At 46.8% G+C, this 23,171-nt stretch overlaps 10 protein-coding genes across 10 annotated transcripts; 3 read left to right on the top strand and 7 right to left on the bottom strand.

The window, feature by feature from the left end:
• Nucleotides 1-19: 19 nt before the first annotated feature.
• Nucleotides 20-1,744, bottom strand: N7509_013472 (uncharacterized protein; the record flags this gene model as incomplete). The annotated part of the gene is made up of 7 exons (XM_056638109.1): nucleotides 20-109; nucleotides 169-284; nucleotides 344-925; nucleotides 986-1,317; nucleotides 1,366-1,438; nucleotides 1,512-1,525; nucleotides 1,587-1,744. 7 exons carry the CDS (start codon nucleotides 1,742-1,744, stop codon nucleotides 20-22), a joined length of 1,365 nt encoding a protein of 454 aa, XP_056481616.1.
• A 1,234-nt stretch (nucleotides 1,745-2,978) lies between these two features.
• On the bottom strand, nucleotides 2,979-4,703 carry N7509_013471 (uncharacterized protein; the record flags this gene model as incomplete). The annotated part of the gene is made up of 2 exons (XM_056638108.1): nucleotides 2,979-3,784; nucleotides 3,836-4,703. The coding sequence occupies 2 exons, from the start codon at nucleotides 4,701-4,703 to the stop codon at nucleotides 2,979-2,981; spliced, it is 1,674 nt and encodes a 557-aa protein (XP_056481615.1).
• A 1,017-nt stretch (nucleotides 4,704-5,720) lies between these two features.
• N7509_013470 (uncharacterized protein) lies at nucleotides 5,721-6,679 on the top strand (the record flags this gene model as incomplete). Its single annotated transcript, XM_056638107.1, has 3 exons — nucleotides 5,721-5,854; nucleotides 6,048-6,265; nucleotides 6,321-6,679. 3 exons carry the CDS (start codon nucleotides 5,721-5,723, stop codon nucleotides 6,677-6,679), a joined length of 711 nt encoding a protein of 236 aa, XP_056481614.1.
• A 739-nt stretch (nucleotides 6,680-7,418) lies between these two features.
• Nucleotides 7,419-9,216, top strand: N7509_013469 (amino acid permease/ SLC12A domain-containing protein; the record flags this gene model as incomplete). Its single annotated transcript, XM_056638106.1, has 4 exons — nucleotides 7,419-7,841; nucleotides 7,892-8,636; nucleotides 8,704-9,038; nucleotides 9,100-9,216. Coding segments are annotated over 4 exons (1,620 nt in total), but the record flags the coding sequence as incomplete, so codon positions are not given.
• Nucleotides 9,217-10,884: 1,668 nt separating this feature from the next.
• Nucleotides 10,885-12,894, bottom strand: N7509_013468 (cytochrome P450; the record flags this gene model as incomplete). Its single annotated transcript, XM_056638105.1, has 7 exons — nucleotides 10,885-11,290; nucleotides 11,346-11,617; nucleotides 11,681-11,907; nucleotides 11,976-12,127; nucleotides 12,190-12,381; nucleotides 12,508-12,640; nucleotides 12,696-12,894. 7 exons carry the CDS (start codon nucleotides 12,892-12,894, stop codon nucleotides 10,885-10,887), a joined length of 1,581 nt encoding a protein of 526 aa, XP_056481612.1.
• An 849-nt stretch (nucleotides 12,895-13,743) lies between these two features.
• Nucleotides 13,744-14,424, bottom strand: N7509_013467 (uncharacterized protein; the record flags this gene model as incomplete). The annotated part of the gene is made up of 1 exon (XM_056638104.1): nucleotides 13,744-14,424. The coding sequence occupies one exon, from the start codon at nucleotides 14,422-14,424 to the stop codon at nucleotides 13,744-13,746; it is 681 nt and encodes a 226-aa protein (XP_056481611.1).
• Nucleotides 14,425-16,511: 2,087 nt separating this feature from the next.
• On the top strand, nucleotides 16,512-17,003 carry N7509_013466 (uncharacterized protein; the record flags this gene model as incomplete). Its single annotated transcript, XM_056638103.1, has 4 exons — nucleotides 16,512-16,520; nucleotides 16,630-16,704; nucleotides 16,792-16,862; nucleotides 16,931-17,003. The coding sequence occupies 4 exons, from the start codon at nucleotides 16,512-16,514 to the stop codon at nucleotides 17,001-17,003; spliced, it is 228 nt and encodes a 75-aa protein (XP_056481610.1).
• Nucleotides 17,004-18,291: 1,288 nt separating this feature from the next.
• N7509_013465 (uncharacterized protein) lies at nucleotides 18,292-18,537 on the bottom strand (the record flags this gene model as incomplete). Its single annotated transcript, XM_056638102.1, has 1 exon — nucleotides 18,292-18,537. The coding sequence occupies one exon, from the start codon at nucleotides 18,535-18,537 to the stop codon at nucleotides 18,292-18,294; it is 246 nt and encodes an 81-aa protein (XP_056481609.1).
• A 1,585-nt stretch (nucleotides 18,538-20,122) lies between these two features.
• On the bottom strand, nucleotides 20,123-20,530 carry N7509_013464 (uncharacterized protein; the record flags this gene model as incomplete). Its single annotated transcript, XM_056638101.1, has 1 exon — nucleotides 20,123-20,530. One exon carries the CDS (start codon nucleotides 20,528-20,530, stop codon nucleotides 20,123-20,125), a length of 408 nt encoding a protein of 135 aa, XP_056481608.1.
• Nucleotides 20,531-21,987: 1,457 nt separating this feature from the next.
• On the bottom strand, nucleotides 21,988-22,779 carry N7509_013463 (uncharacterized protein; the record flags this gene model as incomplete). Its single annotated transcript, XM_056638100.1, has 1 exon — nucleotides 21,988-22,779. The coding sequence occupies one exon, from the start codon at nucleotides 22,777-22,779 to the stop codon at nucleotides 21,988-21,990; it is 792 nt and encodes a 263-aa protein (XP_056481607.1).
• Between the last annotated feature and the right edge of the window lie 392 nt (nucleotides 22,780-23,171).

The following is a 23,171-nucleotide window of genomic DNA, read 5'->3' as shown; positions in this document are numbered from 1 at the left end:
ATGTCTATCAAGGATAATCTTAAACCTCCGCGTTGTTGGCGCAGGAGAATGCGTTGTTGGAGGCATCGTCGTGAATCGCCTTACCGGAGACGTAAAGGCCGAGACCGCACTGTTGTAATATATTAGTTGAGAACTTGTATCAACCTTCATTCCAGAGCAATGACTTACCATACAAGCACCGATAAGAACGATGCAAGTGTTCAGAATAGTGAGGCCGATCTTGCGTGGCGAAGAGAACCACTGTCCTCGGTTGATGTGAAGCCAGTACACACCGGCGAGTCCGTCTAAAAATTTGGTTAGCAACCAGCAACAGATATAAAAGAATACACAAGAATTGACTTACAGCTGAACCAACTAGCAAACAGAGAGCTGATCAAGCTCAGCAAATCGCTGAAGACAGGGATGGCATCGGCAATGATCCAAGCAATGATCCAGCAGCTCAGACCGATAAGCACCCAGGTACCATAAGAGGTCAGATCGCGACGGTGCATGCGATCGGTGCCGCGGAAAAGACGAACGTAGATGTATTTCAATCCAACGTGGCCGTTGACGACACCGGCTCCAATAATGGTCGGGATGGCGATTCCATAAGCAACCTTCTTCAAGACCGGACCAGCGGATCCCAAAGCCGGGGAGGTAACGCTCTGACCGGCATAGTAGTAGATGACGATAGCCGCAACGGTATAAAAGATGATCTCAAAGGTCTGCAACATGTACAGCGCCTTTGGGAAGTCACGGGGCTCGCGCATCTCAGCGAGAAGACCGAAGAAAGCGACGTGAGCGCAGTAGGCGAAGACAATGTTTGTGACGGCAGTGAAGGCGTGGAACAGATCGGTCTCGATGGTGGCCTTGATGGGGGCAATCTGACCCTGGATACCGACGCCGATCATGGTGATGATGACAGCAGTGAAAATACTGACGAAAGCTGAAGGGGGCGCGTTAGTATAATGTTTCATTCAAATCAGCAGGAAGCTTAGTAACGTACAAGCGCAAGAAATGTATGTCATATTCTTCATGGTACGGGGCAGCGAGCAGACCATACAGATCACAAAGCCAACGGTGGTGAAGACCATGGTGCAGGTGCCGTGCTCAGTAATAGTGTTCATCATAACACTGAAGGTCAAGATGTGGCTACCCATGATGAAGATCGAGAACAGAAGCTGACCAATACCGAAAAGCTCGCGACCGAACGCGCCAAATAGAACCTCACCAGCATCGGCAAGGTTCTGGATATGGGGATAGCGTTGATGGAACTGTCCGATGACATATCCGGTATATGTGGCAAGAAGACCAAGACCGATGATGAGAACGAGAGCACTGGGGATATTAGCGAGGGTTGGAAGAAACCAGTATCGTGATACTCACGGCGCAAGACCGAGCGAGGCGAGAGTCGCAGGGAGAGACAGAACACCGAGTGAAACGGACTCAGCGATCATAACTAGTTCAGTCAGAGATATGTTCCTTCCGAGATACGCGATCGATACGCGATCATTGCGCGATGATGCACTTACACATTCCAGCTTGCCTATAGCCCCAGGGATTAGATATCATGTCTATCAAAAAGGTTCCTCGTATTGGAAACTTACCACCACTCCATGGTCTTGTATTTCACCTCCGCGTTTGTCTCGTCACCAAATGCATCCTGGTACTGGGGCATGTCCTTTTCGAACTCCTTTTCCTTCCATCCTGATCCGGCCTCCGAATCAACGGGTTCCGGACGTGTGGGAACTCCCTCAATAATCATGTCGAAAATGTACAAGGGTCTGCCGTAAATGTGTATAGAGACAAACCAAGGAGAAGACAGAGAGAGAGAGAGAAGAAGAACACGAAAGAAGAGATATGTATGTGTGCAAAAATCCTTGGGTGGCCGTGGGTGTGGAGCTCAACGTCGTATGCGACAGCCGAGACCCCCGCGACTAACTGCTTTTTATGGAAGGTTTGGGGCACAAATTCCGGGGCTCGGGACTTGAATAAGGCGGGAGTTATCGGGCTTATCGGTAGTAATTAGAATTCCTATGAGCACATTCTTTCATGGAGCGCAAACCCTCTGCGCAGGGTCCAATTTGGTCATACAAATGCAAAGCTTGGGGGTTGCTTGCGATCAGCCAGAATTAAGCGTCCTTTCGGCCCACTTCCGGGCGCGACGGTGGATCTTTACCTCCACTTTACTGCAGGTCTAAGCCAATGGAAGCTTCGGCTCGGCCACCCATTAGATAATAGGAATTCGGGACCCTCGTGGCTACCCCGACGGTAGCCGGAAATGGTGAGTTTCCGATCTCAACAAGAGTAATGCCAAGCGCCGAAATCTTCCCTTTAACTACGATCGCGCGAAGCTTTATGATATATATTTTGTATCCCGAGCTATGAATGAGATAAAAATCCGCGAATACAAAAAGGAGCTTCGGCAAAATTCTGCCGGTGGCAATGCCAAGACCGGCTCGGGATGGCTGGTCGAAGCAATAAGGAAATTGGTATCAACCGTGGCCCGTCGCGGCTCGAAGCGCATGGTCGCCACTGACAGAAAATTTCTTTAGTCAGGGCAAAGGTACAAGCTTCAGCCACCACCATGATCTGAATCGTATGACGGGCACCTGGGCACTGGCAGTGGATCAGGGACCAATCGCCAAAGCGTCGGGAATAAATTGTCACATCTTTCCCGAGCAATCTTCAATTTTTATGTCATTGAAACTCACCCACAACCCCCCGCGTTACCCCATTTGTTCTCCGAAACGTTCTCCACAACTTCGGCAAAGCTGAGAAAATTTGGAGAATGGTTTTGAAGAGGAGGAAATTCAAGTTGAGTGAACGTATTTTGTCATCGTCTAGTATATTCTAGTATAACTGAGTAGGGGCACCCACGGGCAGTCCGAAGATTGCCAACTCACTCTTTTGAAAATGACATAGCGAATCTTGGAAGGCCCAGGTCTCCTTGAATAGAACTTGAAGCTCAAGTTGCCTATGGGTAAGAACAGAAAGGATTAAATACCCGAGTCGTCTTGGGCGACGATGTACTTATTCTCGTATGTACCCCAGGTCTCGCAGTTTTGATACAGCTTCTTATACTCAATCAGAGGTTTGATCTCATTATAGCGCTCGATAAACTGGATCGCAAAACCTTCCTCGGTGTGCCAGCCGATATGGCAATGCATGAGCCACGCTCCTGGGTTATCGGTTTTGAAGGCAATAACCAAGTAACCATTTTCTGGCAACATGGCGGTATCACGCTTGGGTGGCTTGGCGAGCGTAGTAATCTCGCCATCGTATGTTCCAGTGCCTTGAGCCACAATGACGAAGTCATGCCCGTGTAGATGGATTGGGTGAGGCACAGACAGAGTGGTTTCAATGACAACATAGGTCCACACATTCTTGTGGGGAAGTTCTATCACCCCGCTGGTGTTGGCCCATGAGTGGTGACCCCGGTAAACCTCGAGCAGAGTCGGGTCTGTCCAGTCAACGTGCATGGAGGTTGAATTGAGTTTCCATCGGTAAAGGCTACCCCCGTTCTTGCCAAGGGAGACTGGTTCAGAGCTGTTATAATAGGGACTCGAAGAAACACTTTCGGAGACAATCGGAGACAGATCCGACATGTCCTCGTCGGAACAGCTGTCGGTATAACTCTGACCAATCGTGGTTGGATTCGCAGGCTTATCGCCATAGTATATGATTCCCTTGATGTTCTTGGGTGATTTATTTTCGGAGCAGGCGGTTTGAGGAATAGCGCGCATCCAGAAATTCTTCGCGGTCGATGCCTTGTCGGCCTTGACGATGACGTCGTATCGTTGTCCTGGGTATGCGTTAGTAGGATTCATTTCGAAGGGTCAATGGCCTTTCTTACCCATCGCAATGTTCAGAATAGTTGTCTTGTAGGGCGTGATTGGGACAAGGTCGTTTGCGATGACCGTCAGGATGTGATTGTCGATAGAGAACTTGAAGTGGGTGTCGCACGCAGCGTTCACAAGGCGAAGCCGGTAAGATGTTCCCTCGGTGAAAGATGTATTAAAGCGAGTACCAGTTTGGTTGGCTGCACCATCCGATCCAAATACGTTGGTTCCGTTAATCAAAGCGTTGTCAAGTGTGGGAGGACCATCTTTTTGGGCAGTGGTGAACAGCTCATCCACAGTGTTGACATCCCAATCGTTCATAATTATAACACCCTTGTCCTCGTCGTAGTTCGCACTGGCCGGACCATGAATCACAATGCCGCCGAATAGTCCCTCCCAGGCTTGTAAGCCTATGTGGGAATGGTACCAGGTCGTGCCGTATTGCATAGCACGCCATCTGTAGGTGATCGTGTTGTTTGGTGCGGTCGGGCATTGGGTGATTGACACAACACCGTCGTTCTGGTTTGTCCAAAATTGCCGGATTCCATGGAAGTGAATGCTAGTTCCATTTTGCAGGTCATTTGGGAGACTGTTGGTGAGATGTATGACGACCTCATCGCCCCAATTTGCTTCAATGGTAGGACCTGGAATAGAGCCATTTATCGCAATTGCTTTCCTTGAACGTCCATCTGGTGCTACGGTAACGCGTTCCAAATTGAACCAATACTCGCGAGTCACATTTGTCGTTGGAACGACCGTCGTATAATCCGTGTGGATGTTGTAATCACACCACTGGTCGCGTGTGCTAGCTGTGTTTCCCCTGCAGGCGCTCCCCCCCAGAAGCTCCGACAGAAGGCAGCAGTGAAGACAGCGACCTGGCATGCGAGGTGTGGTCGGGAATTGTTCCACCAAAGACACAGGCGAGAAGAAAAGAAATAAATGAAATTACCAAGCCCGGTTTCATGGCGTCGATCAAAAGTCGAGGATCAAAAAGGACCAATAAATAAATAAAAATAAGAATAAAAATCTTGGACCAGAGAGAATGAATAAGAATGAAAGAGTGACAGGAATCGACAAAACGTATGCTACCCTCGAAGATAGTTAAAACGAATGTGTGCGTCGAATTCAACTAAAGGACTTGGATATGCCGGGTGTCTCAATATGAACCACCTTTACACGCGCTCAAATAGTATAACAATGTGCACATCTTTCTACATATGATGATCTATATTAGATTGAGAGACATGACCTTTCAGGAGAAAATAACTAGGCCACACTCCGAATATTTCTAGTTGAGTGACCCACTGCGAGATAAATTGTTCGCTGCAAATAGAACGGAGCAGGCCATGATGGGCCAAGCCACTCGTGAACGCGAAGCCGATGCAATCCATGGGCCTAAGGCCTGCCGATCGTGCCGCTAACCAAGCTATATTTCGGCGGTGCTGAATACTAGGTACCAGCTTAGACCTTCGAGCTTTTCCACCAGATTTTGCTCATTCCGAGTAACCTATAACTATACATAACACCTACTAGATTGGGTTCGCACGATCTGTGAGGCAATGCGAAATTATCAGGCTATCACTGATAAAATTGCGAAGGAAGGTTGAAATTTGGAAAATCATCAAGTTTCTATTTCAGCCCTGCCCCGATAGCCTTGAAATCAAGGTTAAATATCAGCCCCGATTCCGGGTGGGACGGCTGGCTGGGCCCACCAAACCATACAAATCTTAAGCTTCTTTAGGGATAGCCCGAGTAAACAACGTCAGCTCCGCGCAAGCCACCCCCAGTCAAGACCCACCCCTACAACAGATCAACGATGGTATACTACGGATAGTTAGTCCCCGATTAGAAAGCAAATTTGCTTATAGACATTTCCCCATTTGACCCTGCAAGCTGACGATGCACCGTGAAGATCAACCATTTAACCGATTCAGAAAGGTGGACCCTGCGGAGGGTTCCATATCGCAGGCCGCAGGATTTCGCAACATCCTGATCGTGGAATCACCCGGAGAGGAATTGTCGCCGGATCAGGGGTCAGTGACCAAGACTATGGCCAGGCCCGAAGCTAAGTTCCGGACTTGAACTATTTCCCTTCAAGCGCCGTGCCCCCGACCTCGAGGCTGAATTTCTCCTTGTCCATCGCTTTTATTTTCATTCACTGGATTCTCATTCATTCCGTGATGCGGGTCTTCTTTGGGTTGCAATTGCTCTTCTTGGGCTTTGCAGTGTCAGCAAAGCATATTGCATCGCGATCCTCCCCCGTCGGAATCGTATAACCTATATGCCTTTGGTGACAACATCGGAGGATTTCCGATGTACTACGCCGACGGTAGGATCCCCAAAGGATAACAATAGGCCTTCGCTCACCAATTGTGGAAATTTAGGCAATGCTGTGGTTGGAAACAAGACTCCCCAGAACGCAACGAACGTTGGTCAGGTTTCCTGTATGAACCTTCCATTACACGTCGTGTCTTGAATGCAAATTGACCATTGATTCAGTTACGCCTGGTGACTCTGGCCTTATGGTAGCTAATCCAGCTTCCAATTCGACGGAGGCGAATGGTACGAGCCAGCCCCCTTTTCAAAATCAGCAATTATTTGTTCCCGGCCCGGACTCGAGCGATCACCAAGTTGGCTTTACCCAAAATGCCACATCAAACCAAATCACATCCAACTTCATTTGGTACGGACACTTTCTCCTGGTTGAGAATGACGGTGGAGAATATACATCCCTTTTCTACGCCAAGAAGACCGAACAAGAGGATGTATTCTCCCTGCAGTGGAACATTACAGATGAAGATGATGAGGGTGACTTCATCTCAATTTCTATGAGGGGTCTACCTCCCTCAAATGCTTGAGGATAATCGACCCGAGGCCTTGATAGAGGCACGCTATATTGCCCCCCCTCCATTTTCACTCATCACATAGACATCAATTAAAGGAACGACGTTCGAACAACGGAACATATAATTGAAGGGCTCAAGGGGTGTACTATTGCGCCGAGAGGACTTGAGAAACCAATCCAAAGCGAATATAGTCAATGTATTCTGATTTTCCTTATCCGCATCGACTTCCTGATAGCTGCAGCAGACTAGTACCATGCGTGAACACCAGCCTTTCCTCGCGGGTCGGATGAAAACATTCCTGGGAATGGTGGCGTTTGTGAAAAGGGGGTAGGCAAGACAAGCGTCTTCGGCATGGCACCGGTGATAGTTGCCTTAGATATGATTGGTCAAAATATTGAGAACGGACTATTCCCCGCAGGGTCAATGGTAACGATCAAGCCGTTCCCATTGCCGGCGGCCAATGATTAGACTTGTTCAATTTTACCCCGAACAAAGCGCAAGTTGTACCCCGCAGATACCAGATAATGGTGATCAGAAACACTTTATCTTTCTCCGCTCACATGTTCAGGATTTTGAGTATATTCTCAAATGTGATTTCGCGAATCCCCCTTTACCTATCAGATAACAACATTTTCGTGTTACGCAAACCCCACCCCTCGCAGACTTTCGTAAACGCGGGATCATACAACTACTATTATATTAACAACGAAGTCGCGTAGTCGGTCAATGCGGCGAGATGAAAGATTCAAACATGAACATAGCCGACGAGACGATTCAGACCGACAGACGGACTGATTTCACTCCAGTCGGCGAGGCTTCTACTGATGTTAAACATGAATTGCAACTTAATATCGGCGGCCGGGGTGCTACTCATCGCCGTCTCCATAACTATCAAGTGACTATGATCGGTTTCTGCGGTGGTATAGGTACCGGTCTTTTTATTGGTACTGGCTCTGCGTATGCTAAAGCTGGCCCCGCGGGACTATTTCTCGCCTACATAATTGTCGGCTCAGTCTTATGGTGTGTGATGCAAAGCATTGCCGAATTGGCCACCTTATTCCCTACAGCCGGGTCTTTTCCACACTGGGCTACCCGATTCATTGACCCGGCAGTGGGCTTCTCGCTGGCTATATCCTACGGATATTGCTTCATGATCGCTATTGCTTCGGAAACGGTACGCATGTTTCACCTTGCACTTGGAATTTCTGACGCTCATTATTCTAGTCTGCCGCTGCTTTGATAGTATCTTATTGGAGTGACATAACCCCGGCCGTGGTTATTACTGTCAGCCTCACTCTTATTCTATTTATTAACCTTATGAGCGTCCGCTTCTACGGTGATTCTGAAGTTATAGGTGGCGTAGTCAAGGTTATCTGTTTCATTGGTCTTATATTCGTCTCTATTGTCATCACAGCTCGTGATCGAATTGGCTTCCGCTACTGGAACAATCCTGGCGCATGGACCAACTATAATGACATTATGGGCCCTAAAGGACACTTCCTTGGGTTTCTATCCGCCTTTGTCAACGCGTCTTTTAGTTTCATCGGAATTGAAACTGTTGTGATTACAGCCGGCGAGGCAATGAACCCACATTATGCTATCCCGAAAGCAGCACGATATATCACTTACCGGATCGGATTCTTTTATATTCTGGGAGCGCTCCTGATTAGTATAACAGTTGACCCACGGAATCCGGATCTTGTTTCTGGGGCCGGTAATGCGCACAGTTCACCTTTTGTTATTGCTATTCAAACAGCAGGGATTTCAGCTTTGCCCTCGATAGTAAACGCCTGTATTCTGGTTTCTGCCTGGTCTGCAGGGAACTCGTATTGCTGGGTTGGGTCACGAATGATTTTAGCCATGACAACCGACCGACAGCTACCACAGATATTCGGAAAGGTTACCAAGAAGGGCGTCCCTTATGTGGCCGTGGTTACAGCTTGGCTTTTTGGGCTTCTGGCATACCTGAGTAAGTATAAACCGACTATTTCTTGAACCCATGGGCAATTTTTTAATTTGAAACCAATAGGTCTCAGGAAAAGGTGGCGCGGCCCAGGCGTTCGCTTGGCTGCAGAGTCTGGGAACGGTTGCTGGACTCATAGCGTGGGCGACGCTTTGCTTTTGTTATATTCGTTTCCATGCCGGACTGAAGGCTCAGGGTGTCAACCGTGAATCTCTTCCCTGGAAGTCCCCCTTTCAGCCGTTCACGGCATGGTATGGATTTATCGGCGCCAGCACCATCACCTTTATTACCGGTTTTCATGTCTTTCTCAAGGGAAACTGGTCCGCATCGACCTTTGTGGCTGCATACATCGGTATACCCATATTTATTGTACCTATCATTGTATGGAAGGTTTTATATCGCACCAAGGTATTTAATTGCGTTATTACGTTAATATTTGTCGAAATATTGCTGATTGCTACGCCTCCAGTTTGCCCGTGCCTCGGAGATGGACCTTTGGTCTGGTCGACTTCAAGAGGGGGAAATCGAGGAGTTTGCAACCGCAGACCTGAGCCGCTCAATGTGGAAACGCGTTCTGGACCGTGTCGTCTGATTCCACGCATTGACTTTCACCAAGCAGGGTAAAACACTTCTTAGAATGAGGACTGCTAAATGGACCGCCCGTTTTGCTAAATGGACCATGGGCCCTTCTGATACCAGATTAGTATGTAATTTCCATACAGTTTAGATATACCTAATCTACCTCTATAGCGCTGCAGAAGTTTCTAGTCCCTTGTTGATCTCTCTAGTCTTCGTCTTTCTATAGTAGACTATTACCTACCTAAGATGGAATAGAGTAGCTAATATATTCTATCCTGGGTAGGTACTAGTATGCTATTAGAAGACAGTAACTAATAGTAGACAATAGGGAGTTAAAAACTTTTACAGTGCAACGAGTACTGTAGACATAGATTGAGTGTATCCAAATTTGTATAGAGATTACATACTAATCTGGATTCAGATGGGCCCATCGTCCATTTATCAAAAAGGGCGGTCCATTTAGCAGCCCTCCATTCCAATTTAACAACCTTTGTTGGTCCAACACACCGGCCTAGTCCAGAGTGAACTCTAAATCGTGATTCCCTCGAAGTCTTAGATACATCCGGAATCCAAATTGTCTTCCTCCCTTGCAGTCTTTCTCACTCCCTACCCATCTATTTAGTTGAATATACCCCAAATTTCACGATTCCGGGCTTCTGTTATTGGTAATCATACCTGTAGATGGTGACAAAAATCATTATGGAAAAAAATACCGCTGTTTGGCTTTGCTACTTCATTAGCCATCTATTATCATCCAGAAGATTCTACCTATGTTATACAAAGAATTCAAATACTCCAATCCTCCTAGGCAATCGGATGGCATTTTTAACCTATATATAGAAGTTCATTGAACCTCTTTCCTCCATCCTTTCAACTCCGGTGTACCACACTACTAACTCGTGTGGGTCTATTAGTATGTAACCGGCAAATCACACAAGCCTTTTCTTGTTGTCGCTCCTAGGATGCTCTTCGTTAAGAGAATAAAGTCACTAGTCTTTTATAATTCTATAAATCAAGCTTCTTCATGTGGGTCTAACCCAGTATTGAGGTGTTGTCGCGTGCACATTGGCCTAGACACCCGCGGTATCGGGCACCAAGATCACCATACCTTCCACATCTTGATAATACCTTCGCTTTCTTCTGCAAGCTTTCGTAAATGTTGAAGTTGCTTTAACTATTCGCGTTTAGGAACACGGTGGTGAAAATTTATGCATTCGAGCTTGTGTCGGCATACTATTGATTCTCAACCTCAATACTGCTTGAGTTCCAGAAGCCCTACAGTAAATCACAAAACAAGGCACAGGGCATTGCCAATCCCCGTGTTCACATCAACATAACGGGACTCCTCAGTACAGGATTGGATCTATCTGTCACCCAACATTTGATCCTTATGGAGTCTACATTCATTGATACAACTGAGGAGCAGCTGTTCGCACGGTTTCTAATAGTAATCTTATTCTTGATAAACAAGCAATCCAAATACAGTGGATAATGCACCAATGGCACACAAATAAATGTATTTGGGCTTTCTTTTATGCGCTGGAGTTTTCATCTTCGAATTTAAACCGGCTATAATTTGTCAAAGGAAATACCTGTATTATCTGCACGTAGCTCATTGGCACTGACATCTTCAAATATCTACCAACTGCCAATATTCTCATGACGTTCAACTTGTCTAACTCGATTTCAGGGCTTTATCCAAGTCATCCGCATCACTGTTCTCGAATGGATGGTACTTTTCAAAATCGACAATGAGCCTCTCATGTTCCTTGGTGCGAGGGGTAATTCTGCACTTGTAAGGAATTGGGTGGCTGATGATTCCTGGAGTGAAATCCTGAGGTGGGTCGATCTCCTTGCCGTCTTCTCCAACCGGTTTCCTCACATCAAAAACGGCCAGTGTGTTTGCAATGGTAAGGAAGAGTGAAGCATCGGCGATTTGTCGACCGGGGCAAACTCTCCTGCCAAACCCGAAACTCACTTCAGCTGGATCAAGAGCCACATCGCATCCTTCAGAGGGGATATATCGCTCAGGGCGGAAAACGCGAGGCTCAGGATAGACCTTGGGATCGTTGTTGAAAGACCTGCGAGATGAATTAGTAAAATTTCAGATATTAAGTCTTTATCGATGTCGCGCACCAAATGTTAGGAAGAAGCATAGCATCTCGCGGAATGAGAAAGCCATCCACAACATCATCTTCGTCGGTTCTATGGGGAACACCGAGGTTGGCAACTGTATGCCACCGGAGAGCTTCCTTCGCGACTGCGTCGATATAAGGCAGCTTCTCTCGGTCGGCCATTGTAGGAAAATAAGCCTTGCCAAAAACTCTGTCAATTTCTTCTTGTGCTTTGCGTTGAACGTCAGGGAACAGCGCCATGGCCAAAAAGAAACCTTCCAGAGAGGCAACAGTCTATGTGATAATTTCATGTCAGAGAATCATCCCCTTTGAACACCTCAATCGTTTCTTTCATACCGTATCGGCTCCTCCAGCATACAATGCCACAGCAGACCACTTGATGACGCCTTCGTCTTCGCCTTGCTCCAGAAGAGTTGAGGTGAACGATTTTCGCTCCTTCTTCTCCTTCATTTGATACTTCGTGAATATGACTGGGTTTTCAACCAGCTTGGTCAGAGTTTCGAGATAATAGGCACCGATCTTCTTGAAATTTGCGCCGGGAAACCATGCCGGGATGTATTTTACTGCGAATTTCGTTAATTAAATTCATATTTTAGTATTGAAAGGAAATCATCCGGGGAGTTTGACTGACGCGCAGGGATCATATCAACGAGCCACGCCCCTGGGACGATAGCATTTGAAAATTGTTGAAGTGCTAAGTCGGCGAGGCTCACAAGAGGGTCTTTTAAATGAGGCTCAATGTTATAGCCATATGTAATCTTGAGAATGAAAGCACCGGCCTCACTGTCGTGTGCATATTAGCGATAAAATCCTAAACTTATTCCTAATATTGGTTCAAAACATACGTTCGAATGTGATCCACGAATTTTTCGGGGGTTTGAAGAACCCGCCAAAGAAAGCGCCGTGTCTCTTCTTCCAGCAACCCGTCGAATTTAGATGCAGAAGTGCGTGTTCCAATAATCTTGGCCATGGCTCGTCGGTAAGACCTCAAAAGGGCGGTGTTGTCTTGGCTTGATGGTGCATTTCCCCACCCAGACCTAGATCATCCGTTAGCATATGTCGATCATTTGGCACTGCGGTGGAAAGGGATTTTTCCCCCGAGAGTACTGGACAGGATTCGATCAAACAGCCCCGTTGTGAATAAGAAAAAAGGTTTCACTTACAGCTCGTCGGCAAAGACAAGCCGAGGCCGAGAAGAATGCTTCGCCGAGTTCTTCTCTAGGATTTGAATTGCCAACTTTCTGTCATTGATTATAATGATAGTCTTCCCAAGAACCGTGACAGAGCTAAGAGGGCCTATGAAAGCGTGTCAAAAATTGAAACAAGCTTCCTCACAGTCAGGGGGACAAACCATAAGCCTCTTTGTGTTTAAACCAATGAACGCATTCCTGCTGGCCCGCAGGAGGCAGGTCAAGTAAGTTTCCAATAATTGGTTTTCCCTTTGGACCAGGTGGTAGCTTTCCAGCCTTTTTGCTCCCCGAAAGCTTCTTGAACACAAAGAACAGAGAGGCAAACAGGGCCAGAACAGCCAGTTGTTGCGTGGACACCATCACGCCGTATACGATGCAAATCCAGCCAATCTCGCAATGCGCGCCTTGGAGATTTCGAGTTGTTTAAGCGGAAGGACAAAGAAGAAAGACGCGACAGTGGGAAATAAATACAAGTGGGGTCGAGCCCTGTCCAAGAATCTTCATAATGGCGAATGCAGGCTGTTGCATGGGCTAGGCAGTGCATGCAACTAAGTATTTAGCTTTCTTCATGGTCTCCATACAATTACCTATTTTATCTCCGCGGCCCTGAACGTCGCTTTTGGTTCGCTGAAGGAATGTCCGTGTGAGCCCCGGCTGTCAGTTATTTTATGTGGGTCCTACGTTGATATTTTAGTGTCAGCATCGCATGCATCGTTACTGCTCTCACATAAATGGACTGTCAGAGCTTATGAATTATAAGCCTCGGCTTCATGGTCTTGGGTCCGTTGCTCCATCACTCCATATTATTCTGCCAATTGCAAAATCCGAAGACGGGATGGAAATGTAACTAAAGCTGCATGATAGACTTGGCTAAAAAAGTCATGTGGGGCCGAGGCTATCTCCTGTCGAATCATAATGCTCTATAGAATTCCCAGGGGAATTAGCATCGATATGATTGGATGAGAAAACCCGTTCAGAACAGACTGCAGAGCGCCTCTGCGCCATCATGACACGGCGATGCTGATAGTACGCTTTCCTCATCTGGTAGGTGTACGGTGTCGAAACAGTTACCAAAAGCGGTCTCATCGTGAAAATATTTTACTACAAAACTAGTCTAAGATTCAATGTGGAGAAATCCATCTATCTTCGAAAAATATTCAATTGCAATTAGTTCAACTAAGGGTTAGTGGCGTCTTTGTATCTAAAAAGCTAAGCGTCGATCTCCTCAATATCGAACCGGGAATGGATGCACTTGACCTGATGTCCCGTCGTCCACATGGCAATGCGAGAAATCTTTCGCGTACCTCGCGGAAAGGCACCCAGGAGAAGATATGCCACAATCTTACCAATTCGAGTGCCTAGTATTTCCTGGAACTGCGGAGCATCACTCTCCCAAACCTTTTCCTCTTTGCCAAGGTTAAGACGAGCATCCACAAATGCCTTCGTTTCTGAGTTGCTAATGTTAGTCACAAAGACGTGTCGCAGGGTATCGAGAGCGAAGTGGTCTTCGTAGACTACCTTACTGATTTCGGATATCCAAGGGCCAGTGGATCTCTTGCTTCTCATTACATCCTCGATGAAAAGCACGCCTTGTCCTGCCTGTCCTTTGAACGAAAGTTCTGTGTCTCCATTATCGGAATACATTTCAGCGGTTGTGAGATGATATTGCTGGTTCGGTACATTAAGATCTTGCATCTGAACAGAATTGTATGAGTGAGGCAAGCCGTTTGGATGGGTATTTATATCCCAGGAATCTTCATCTAAATCACTCAGAGAAGTAAGCTGACTCATGCCAATTGGACAAGGGATATTGGGGTTAGTAATCCATGCCTGACATAAAGCTCCCTCCTCCTGGAACTCACGGAATGAAACATGCTGTGAGTCGGACATGTTTCAGATTGGTAGAAGTGTCGGTATATCCCGAATTTCTGGAATGAGAGACTCGATCAGAAGATCAGGTGTCAATTTTATAATCATTCGATGAAAGCCAGTATAATCGACAACAAAGCATACGAGATACAATACCGAGTATATTCAAAGCACACAAAGCAAGACAAACAAAGACCACCTCATCATACAATAAACAATCGGCTTCTGATTTCTCATATTCAAAGAGATTGATAGAACAAAGAGAAAAGGTCGAGTCTCCCGAGTCTTCCTTAATAGCTACGAAATGATTCTATTAAATTTATGATTCTATTAAATTTATACTCTCGGTTAGGGTCACTCGAGACATTTTTGAGTTTAAAAATTGAACAAAACCATTTCCGAAAGAATGGGTTTCAATACAAAGAGCCTATGGGCAGGCTATAACATGTTAAGAGCCTTGGAAGGCTAAAGAAGGGGTATCTGGAGGGTAATTTCATAAGCTCAAGGCGAGCCGGATGAAAATGAACTTTGAATATAATGAGCCCGCAATTTGCGAAGTATATATGCTTTGACCATTCACTTGTAGAATAACTTCAAATTTTGAAATCTAGCCCGGGAAAACTGCAGCTTACTGGTAGCAGAGTGTTCCAAGGTTGGTAATGTGTTATCGCATGCTTTAAGGGACATCGGGAGTATACAAGCCATTCAAAACTGACACATGTGCTCGGAATAAATGCCCAACAACCGATTTCAGCCACTCCGGTGAATGCACATTTCTCCATATCTTTCGGAAATGCTTTTGTTCAATCTTTCCCCTCGTGGATGTTCGTATCCTTGCTAGCTCCACAAATGTGACCAGTTTCCTTTGTCGGGTTTGTTAACCCACTCCCCTTTGACAACTCCGGCACAAGCTTCGTGTTTTGGAGTTATTGGAATGAGCCCATTGTTTATTGTTTGTTTATTGTTTGTGGACTAAAAATACACCTCTCATTTTTGTTTTTCGGAATTTGCACTTATTACTAGTACTACATATCCTAGGCAGACTTACAGTCGTGTCTATTAGAGTACACTACATCAAGTTTGAAGCTATCCTTCTCGGACCCGACACTCAAGTTCCAATATCGAAAGTATCTTCCGAGTTACCGTCACCGTCCTCATAATGTCGGATCTCATACTGAATTATCACTATATAAAAGCCCGAGACGACTTCTCTAGGTGTCTTTTTGATTGGAGCGATGCTCTCCAAGAAGACCCCGAACTTGCAAATGATGTTTGTGAGATACTTGACAGATTTACCCCACAACTGGATTTGCTCAAGGCCTTCGGTGACGAGCCTCCGGCAAGTCGTTGTTTCAAACATCGGTGCCAAGTCATCAAGTTTACAATAGAGGATGTTAGCTCGTTGCTTATCGCGAAAACCGAAACTGTGTCTGACCTTGCAGAAGTGATTGGTATGATAGGTATTCAAATTGGGCGGCTCGTTTTGCTTCATGAGAACAGAGAAGACAGAACCGTGATGGCGTCGGAAGGAATGGCCTCTGCACTCATCGCCTGGATGGACTCTACTATTGCAGTAACTGCTGGGTCTTTCTCTCCATTTGTACGAAGTATGTGGCAGTGCCTTCATTTTTCAGTTGGGGAATGTTCTTGCCGACAATGTCGGACTCTACGAGGAACTCCAACTCGCTAGGGGAGGCCGGTTTTTGCAATACATTGTCGGCCTATTTTCTGATCCGCGTGTACTCTAGCTGAATGATAAACAAATTTTTGAAAAAAAAAATGGAGAAATATTCTCCATTGTTACCCTATTCAACCACACCCTACTAGTATGCCGAGTGAGGATAAGGAGCTTAATTTCCGGATAAATTATCAGTCACAATATCTGTTGAGTATACATATTTTTAGTAAATATACAGTGGCAATTAAAGAGAAAATTCCAGCGAATCAAAAGCAATCCCTGAGGACCGTTCCCAATTGTCGTTGATGGAGGGGCGATAAGCGATTTTCCCCGGCCCCACATCGAATCGCCCGACTTCAGCAAATTTTCTCCCTTTGATCTTCGATCTTTAATCTTTAATCTTTTATCCCCCACCACTCACATCGCAATCATGGGAAACGTAAGAGGAATTCTCAAGGCAGTGATACAGGGAGCGCAATTTTTCCTTGTGCCCCCGTTTCGCTGCCCTGGCTAACGCACAGGCGAACTAACGACTTCTATCTACACAGGGAGCCAGAGCCCAGCAAAAGCGCGAGCGCAACGCGACCGCAGGCAAGACTGCTGCCAAGTCGCAGACTAAGAGCGTACGTGAATAGTGCTGCAAAATCCCAATCTCCCTGTTCAATTTTCCTACTCGAGGAAGTCGGTCCGGTCGCTGATAGGTTTTACAGAACGAGAAGGCCATGAGCATCATCTGCCAGGTCTGCAGGCAGACTTTCCTGCAGACCACCAAGGCCCCCGCGTACGTTGATTCGTGAATCTACCCATCCTTGAAAGCGCCATGGCTAACAAGTGGTTCTTTCCTCATAGTCTCCTCGAGCACGCCGAGAACAAGCACAAGAAGGGTCTCGCTGATTGCTTCCCCGGCGTCGTCGCCGCATAATCTGCTGTACCCAGCTGCAGTACTTCTCGAATGGCACCAAGCCTAATAGCATAACGCCCTTCCATAAAAAGCGTGATATTTCGATCCATCAATACCCCCATTTCGAACGATAGGCCGACCGCGATCCGAACCCCCCAACCAGCCGTCCCGTGCCATCTCCTTGCGACAGACACGGCCTTGATCAAGCGTCACCGAGAGACATACTTGTTTTTGGGGTTGGCCATGCAAAGATACTTCTTAATGACCTAGAGAAAACGACAATTGAATTTTCCTTATTTTTATTTTGAATTTTTACCTCTCGAAATTGAAATCGTAGATATTAAACGAAGGGCGGAGAACCACCTAGAATTTTCGCCATACCAATATCCACATCACCTGGGCACCGTATCTGCCTTTTCAAAAGTGACCTTCCTGTCTTTGTAGATCCACCTCGCCATGTGTTGTGGGCTTGGACCAACACGGCCCCGGACAGACCAATGGAGAAACGATGCACCAAAGACAATAAAGGTCCAGAAGTGTCAATGTGGCAATGTAATTCTACTTTAATAAGAAAGAGAAAGCACTGATTTCGATGTTGGAGACGAGAATCCCAGTTTAAATTCCTAATCGATCTAGAATTGTGATTTTAATCAGCCGGGTGAACAACTATAGATAGTTCTTGAATTCACTTCCTACGCTGAGATGGCAACTTGAAATCTACTTGTTTATAGCATACGATATATGCCAATGACCATTAAGGAGACGTGGATGCTACCATTCAAGGAATCGAAAGCAGGAAACAATGCCATAGCAATATGGCGGATCAAGGTGCATCAAATCGTATGAAAAGGCAAAGCTATGCTGAAACAGTAGCGCGATAGTAAACATATCTCAGCCATTCGGGCCACGGAAAGCGAGACCGGCCAGTGTCAAGGTGATACACAGAAAGCCCAAGTTCCACACAATTTCATTTTTCCTCGTTGTCATTGGTATTCGTGATCGTCGTCGTAGTCGTACTTGTAAGCCTAACTCGTCCCAGTCGTCGTGTTCGTCATGACCGTGATGCAGCCCGGAAAATTGTCGCTGCCAGCCAACACATCTATACAATGATCTCGATTGAATCCTCATCCGTCGACGTAGACACCTTCGAAGCGGCCTCACCGGCTGAGGATTGAGTAGATGGATCCGCAGGTGCGGGAGGAGGATAAGAACAAGCCGGCTTTTTTCCACGCCCCCGTTTCTCCCTGAGCTGGGGCGGTTTACCCGAATTCTCACCCCTTTTGTACACCCAGACATCTGGCGGCTCCAATCATTCGTTGTCTCGAAGATCAGGACGTAAGTAAGAACAGGTGTGAGTTTTGTGCCATTTCTTTGGACCGTGTGAGCATCGGCCTTTTCTTGTGCCCAAAGCATGCTGGTTTCGAGCATGGCCTTCATCTGAAACGCTGTCCGGGGGGTGATTCAGTTGGTCCTTGATAGGCAGTGGCTTTCCTGGCTGCTTAATGACTCGGCGAGTATCATCGGCACCAGAGTTGGCGGCAGGGTTCGCCGCCATATTGGATGTAGTGTAGTTCCGAGAAGAAAGCAGGGTGTAGTGGAATCGTGGGTTTCGACGAGGATGTGGTTTTCAATGGAATACGATCTCTCCGAACAGTAAGAGACAAACTGATGGGGGCCACGTATATTGGGTTCGGATGCGATGCCTGACGTATATGTTAGAGAGGAACGAGTGAATGAACTTCACGAGTAGGTCGGGTCCACTAGAGATTTCCGAGTGCTAACATGAAGTAATTTAATGCCGATGAGGGAGGGAGAGAGACAGAGATGACATGAAGGTGGTTGAAAGGTGGTGATAGACGAAACTACCCTGAGACTTAAGGTGCGGGTCACTAACTACAAACATTGGTGCCTGAGGCCATAGAGAACTACATACCCTTGCAATGATATGACATTATAGACCAGTGAAAGGTATTTTATTCCATAAATAAACAAGCGCCACTATCTTAAACCACTCTGCGGGACAGGTGAGATATCCGGCCAGGTAGACTACAGAAAACGCGAAACCGAAAGCACCAGAACGCTCCGGTATCACCAACTTCCACGCCATTTCTTTCTCTTCGGTTCTCCTCGATAGTCGTAATCGTTGTAATCATCATAACTATGACCGAGGTTGAGGCCAGAGGTCGGTCACAGGCAGTCAGCCCATCTACAGCTTGACGAAATCACTCATCGGCGAAGGCTCTTTCGAACCTGATGGTAGAGTAAAGAAATCATCGGACTTAGCAGTAGGCGCAGTAGTTGACCCTTTCCCTGCTTTTTTGTTTGTCTTTCTGCCCGACCGTTTTCTCGAAACTTTGCCCGTGTATGGTTTATCTGGATATTCGCCCCTCTTGAAGACCCAGATACTTCGCGGTGGGAACCAAGACTCGGGTCGGAGATCAGGACGTAGGCAAGGACAATTGTCAGTTCTGTGATACTTCGAACAGTGGCCGCATCTGCCTCTTGTCATAGATAAGGAACGCTGATTTTGACAATGCTCCTCATCAGAAACGCCATCGGGAGGGTGGTTGGTTTGGTCATGGACAGGAGGCAATGGCTCGTTTGGATCTATGCGACGTGATCGACGTCCTGAACTAATTTTCGTAAGGTGGCTCGCAACCTACTAGAGGGCAAAGTTGAAGCATGAAGGGAACAGACCTTGGGAATCAAGGAGAGCTAACCTTAGGTGGAGAAAGGAAGGTACTATCTAAGGTTATCGAGAAAGTACCTTAAATGTTGGGTGGATCCACAACAATCAGACTGGTGCCTGAGGCCACTCTAGGTAACCACTCCGCATGGATTCATGTCAGATATTCACTGGCACGACAGTATTTACATCAATAAAATTATCTTCACGACTCTGTATGTGTGTGTGTGTATGTTTGTAGAGCGAAACTTGAAGGCAACCTCTGCCCAGATAGCTGATGGAATCACCGAGATCAAATATGGAATGAATGAGAAGTCACAATTTCTAGAAAACTTTGGAAAATCACATAAGAAATAGAGAATCTGAGGTATAATGCAATGAACTCCGAACCCAACGCCATACAAAGTCCTTGTCGCATGAAGTACCAGGCCACGACCGCGAGCTCAGGCCATTTCTAGTCAAGACGATCTCCTTCCTCGCCCTTCCACCATAACCAGGCCTTCTCGCCCCAAAGCAAAGCCTCCAATACAGCTCCGACTGCCAGGATGAGCATGATGAAAAGCTGTGTGTTCTTGCGGATGCCGAGAGACTCAAAGCTCATCGCCAGAGGTGTTCCCATGGACTTTGATCTCCAATAGTTTCTGGCTGATTTGCGTTGCTCTTGTGTGTGGTTTGAGTATGTAGCGCGTGTTGAGAAAGCCGAGGAGAAGATGGCGGCCTTCAGAGGATGACTCGTGCGTCTTGGTGTGCGGAGAGGGCCGAAGCCGAAGCTGGCATGTGGGGTTTGGAGCTGGGCCCGCGACGGGATGTCCTTCACGGCAGCTTGGAGTGGTCGGCGCAGGGCACCGATGGGAGAAATCATAGTGAAGGTGAGGAGGATAGCTTATATACGGACCCTTCAATATTTGAAGTAGCAGTGTGTGTGTGGTTGAAGTTGAAGCTGAGGTTGTGCAGGTGAGATGGAAGCGGGGGTTGTGTTTGGTCCAAGCGCTAGTCTCAAACCGCTTGTGGCGCGTGTCAGCAGGCACAAACATGATACTTACATCTTACTTACATCTTACACCGCTTTTTGGATCAGCATGTCATCTGTAAAGCGAGGTGTCTCTTTATAATTTGTGACTTATATCTGTTTGCTTGATTTACAAAGAAAATGACCTTCATGATGGAGAACGTATTGCAAAAGTCCTGGTATCCCGGACATCCCGCAAGCACGAAGCTGTCGACGACAAGCCTCGGGGTCTTAAATGCCTATGCATTCGGTGAAATCCAAGTAATCAGTCCAATTTCCCATTCAAAATGGACCAGAAGACTGAAATCGAGCACAGCAAACGATTTGGGAGCTTGCGTATGTAAAAAGATTTTAAGAATCGCAATCCCGCCCCTCCAAATTCCCTAGAAAGGCCGAAAATCACATGGCCGAGCAAGTCCTTGCTGGCTTTTCTCGCACCTGAGGGATTTTGACTGTCCCTTCTGATCTTTTAATGTACCAAATGCACACACCGTAAAGAAAGTCTTTAAGAAGGAACAGAGAACAACACCACAACATGAACGGAGACGCAAGGAAACTACATTTTTCGGGCCAATATTCTACTCGAAGATAAAACTCAGGGACCAGAGTAAGGGAGCCCGAGTACCCAAAGAACCTGAAAACATCATCCAAGGCCTTATCCAAGAGAGTCCGAGTCAGAGGACAATCATAAAGTAGAAGAGAACCCCCGCGTGCTACCTCGGTAATTATCTGACTTAGCGACCCAACGCTCAGAATAACCTGCAAGACAATAGCGATCATAATGAGAGCCTTTGCTCTTCCGTTCTTTTTTTTGGCTTGCATGGTTTAGTGAGATGAACATGTGAGGTAAGGTATTATCATAAAACATGCTGAGTCGCAGGAAATGAAAAACCCGGGCATAAGCTATGGATTGCCGATTCCTCCGCCCACTCGGATGGTGTATGCATCATTCACATCACCGTTATATGGTACCGAGCCCAATTTCCATTTTCTCGAAGCTTACTATCAGTCTGGATTTGAAGAGTCACAGCATCTATAAACAAATTCATTCACGGATTTCTCGAAGGTTCTGGGGGCTTACAGTACTAATTGGCCGTTCGTGTGTAGTAAATTCTGTGATAAGGGTATCTCTGTTTGTAATCACTGTGTTCCATAGTTGGAACTATGCGTTGGAGAGACACGAAGGTGTGAAAGTAATGACATGTCATTAGTTGTGGAGAGGGGAGGGGAGCGTGGGGGAAGCTAAATGTACATGCTGACGGAAAGAAACATAGATGTTACCCCATAAATCTTGATGAGCATCGGGAAGGCTACCGGCTGGTATGAGTATGACACCCGGCCGCGAAATATTTCTCTCTGATCATGTCGACGGCGCCAGGCGTTTGAAACCAGTGATACGCATGGTGTGAGAAAAGGCTCCGGGCGTTCAATAACGGAATATTCGTCAACTCGTTCACTCTAGGCTTGTCAATAACAGGGTCATCCGCATTATGGGAGACCAATTTTGGCCAGAAGTATGGGTTCTGACGGTGAACATCTTTGAACAAAAAGTCAACCTGGTTCTCCAGCTTGGCGATATCCAAAGAGAGATCCATGCTTCGCATGAGGGTTGGATTTGCAAGAACCGCACCACTTCTTGGAATGTACTCCAGGATTTCATCCACTATTTCCCGTGGGAGCTTGGGGGTGAGCGCCAATGTGGCTTCTTTGAGACGAATCAGATCAAGCAGTAGCTTGATCTTCAAGAAAACCATTGCAAGTACCATGTCAATCGTCACTTGGCCCCGAAAGCTAAAGTTAAGGGCCTGCACGAGGAAATTAATCGGACCGCAAACATCAGCATTGAGGACACATCCGTCAATCTCTCCGTGTCGACATAGACAAATCACTGTGTCGTAGAGGACTTGGTCATCACCGAGCCGAGCAATCAGGGGCAGGCAGGCAAATTGTATCTCTGGGTTGAAGGGAGATATCACACGACCCATGGTCTCGTAGTAGTCTATTTGGGCGTAAACTGAATTGACTGTGGGAACTCGCTGCAGAAGATACGGCGAGGAACAATGGTGAATCGCAGCCAGAAGCTCACTTTCCATAGGGCCCATGAGTGGAGATATGATTATCAGGGGGGTCCAGGGAGTTGGGACCGTTAACAGCTCTTAGGGGGAGCTTCTGCACGTTCGAGGGTTTTCCGTTCCCATCTGATGGCCTCACATATTTCTCGGTGAGCTGCTCGATGTTGGTGTTCGCGGTCAGGGCCGCAGTACGAGACAACGTGACACGAAGAGCAAAGTAGAGAACCTTCTTCTTCTTCGCCGCAGATGGCGCAGCCTGACTGGAGTATCTCCGTCACTTTCGGCAGGGGGGTCTTCGCGCAGATATCGAAGCTCCGCGGATCCCGGACTACGAGGGGCCACATGTTTGGGACTTAATGAGAGTTTTTACTCGTAGTATTGTGCAGGTAAACTTGTCCTGGAGATGCCTTGGGAGGAAGAGA

The sequence above is a fragment of the Penicillium cosmopolitanum genome (genome assembly GCF_028827165.1).
Source record: "Penicillium cosmopolitanum strain IBT 29677 chromosome Unknown utg000012l:1.0-3308103.0:1.0-3310761.0, whole genome shotgun sequence".
In the NCBI taxonomy this organism is placed as follows: Eukaryota; Fungi; Ascomycota; class Eurotiomycetes; order Eurotiales; family Aspergillaceae; genus Penicillium; species Penicillium cosmopolitanum.
Note: the sequence above shows the minus strand (reverse complement) of the source record. Positions and strands in the feature narration are given on the sequence as shown.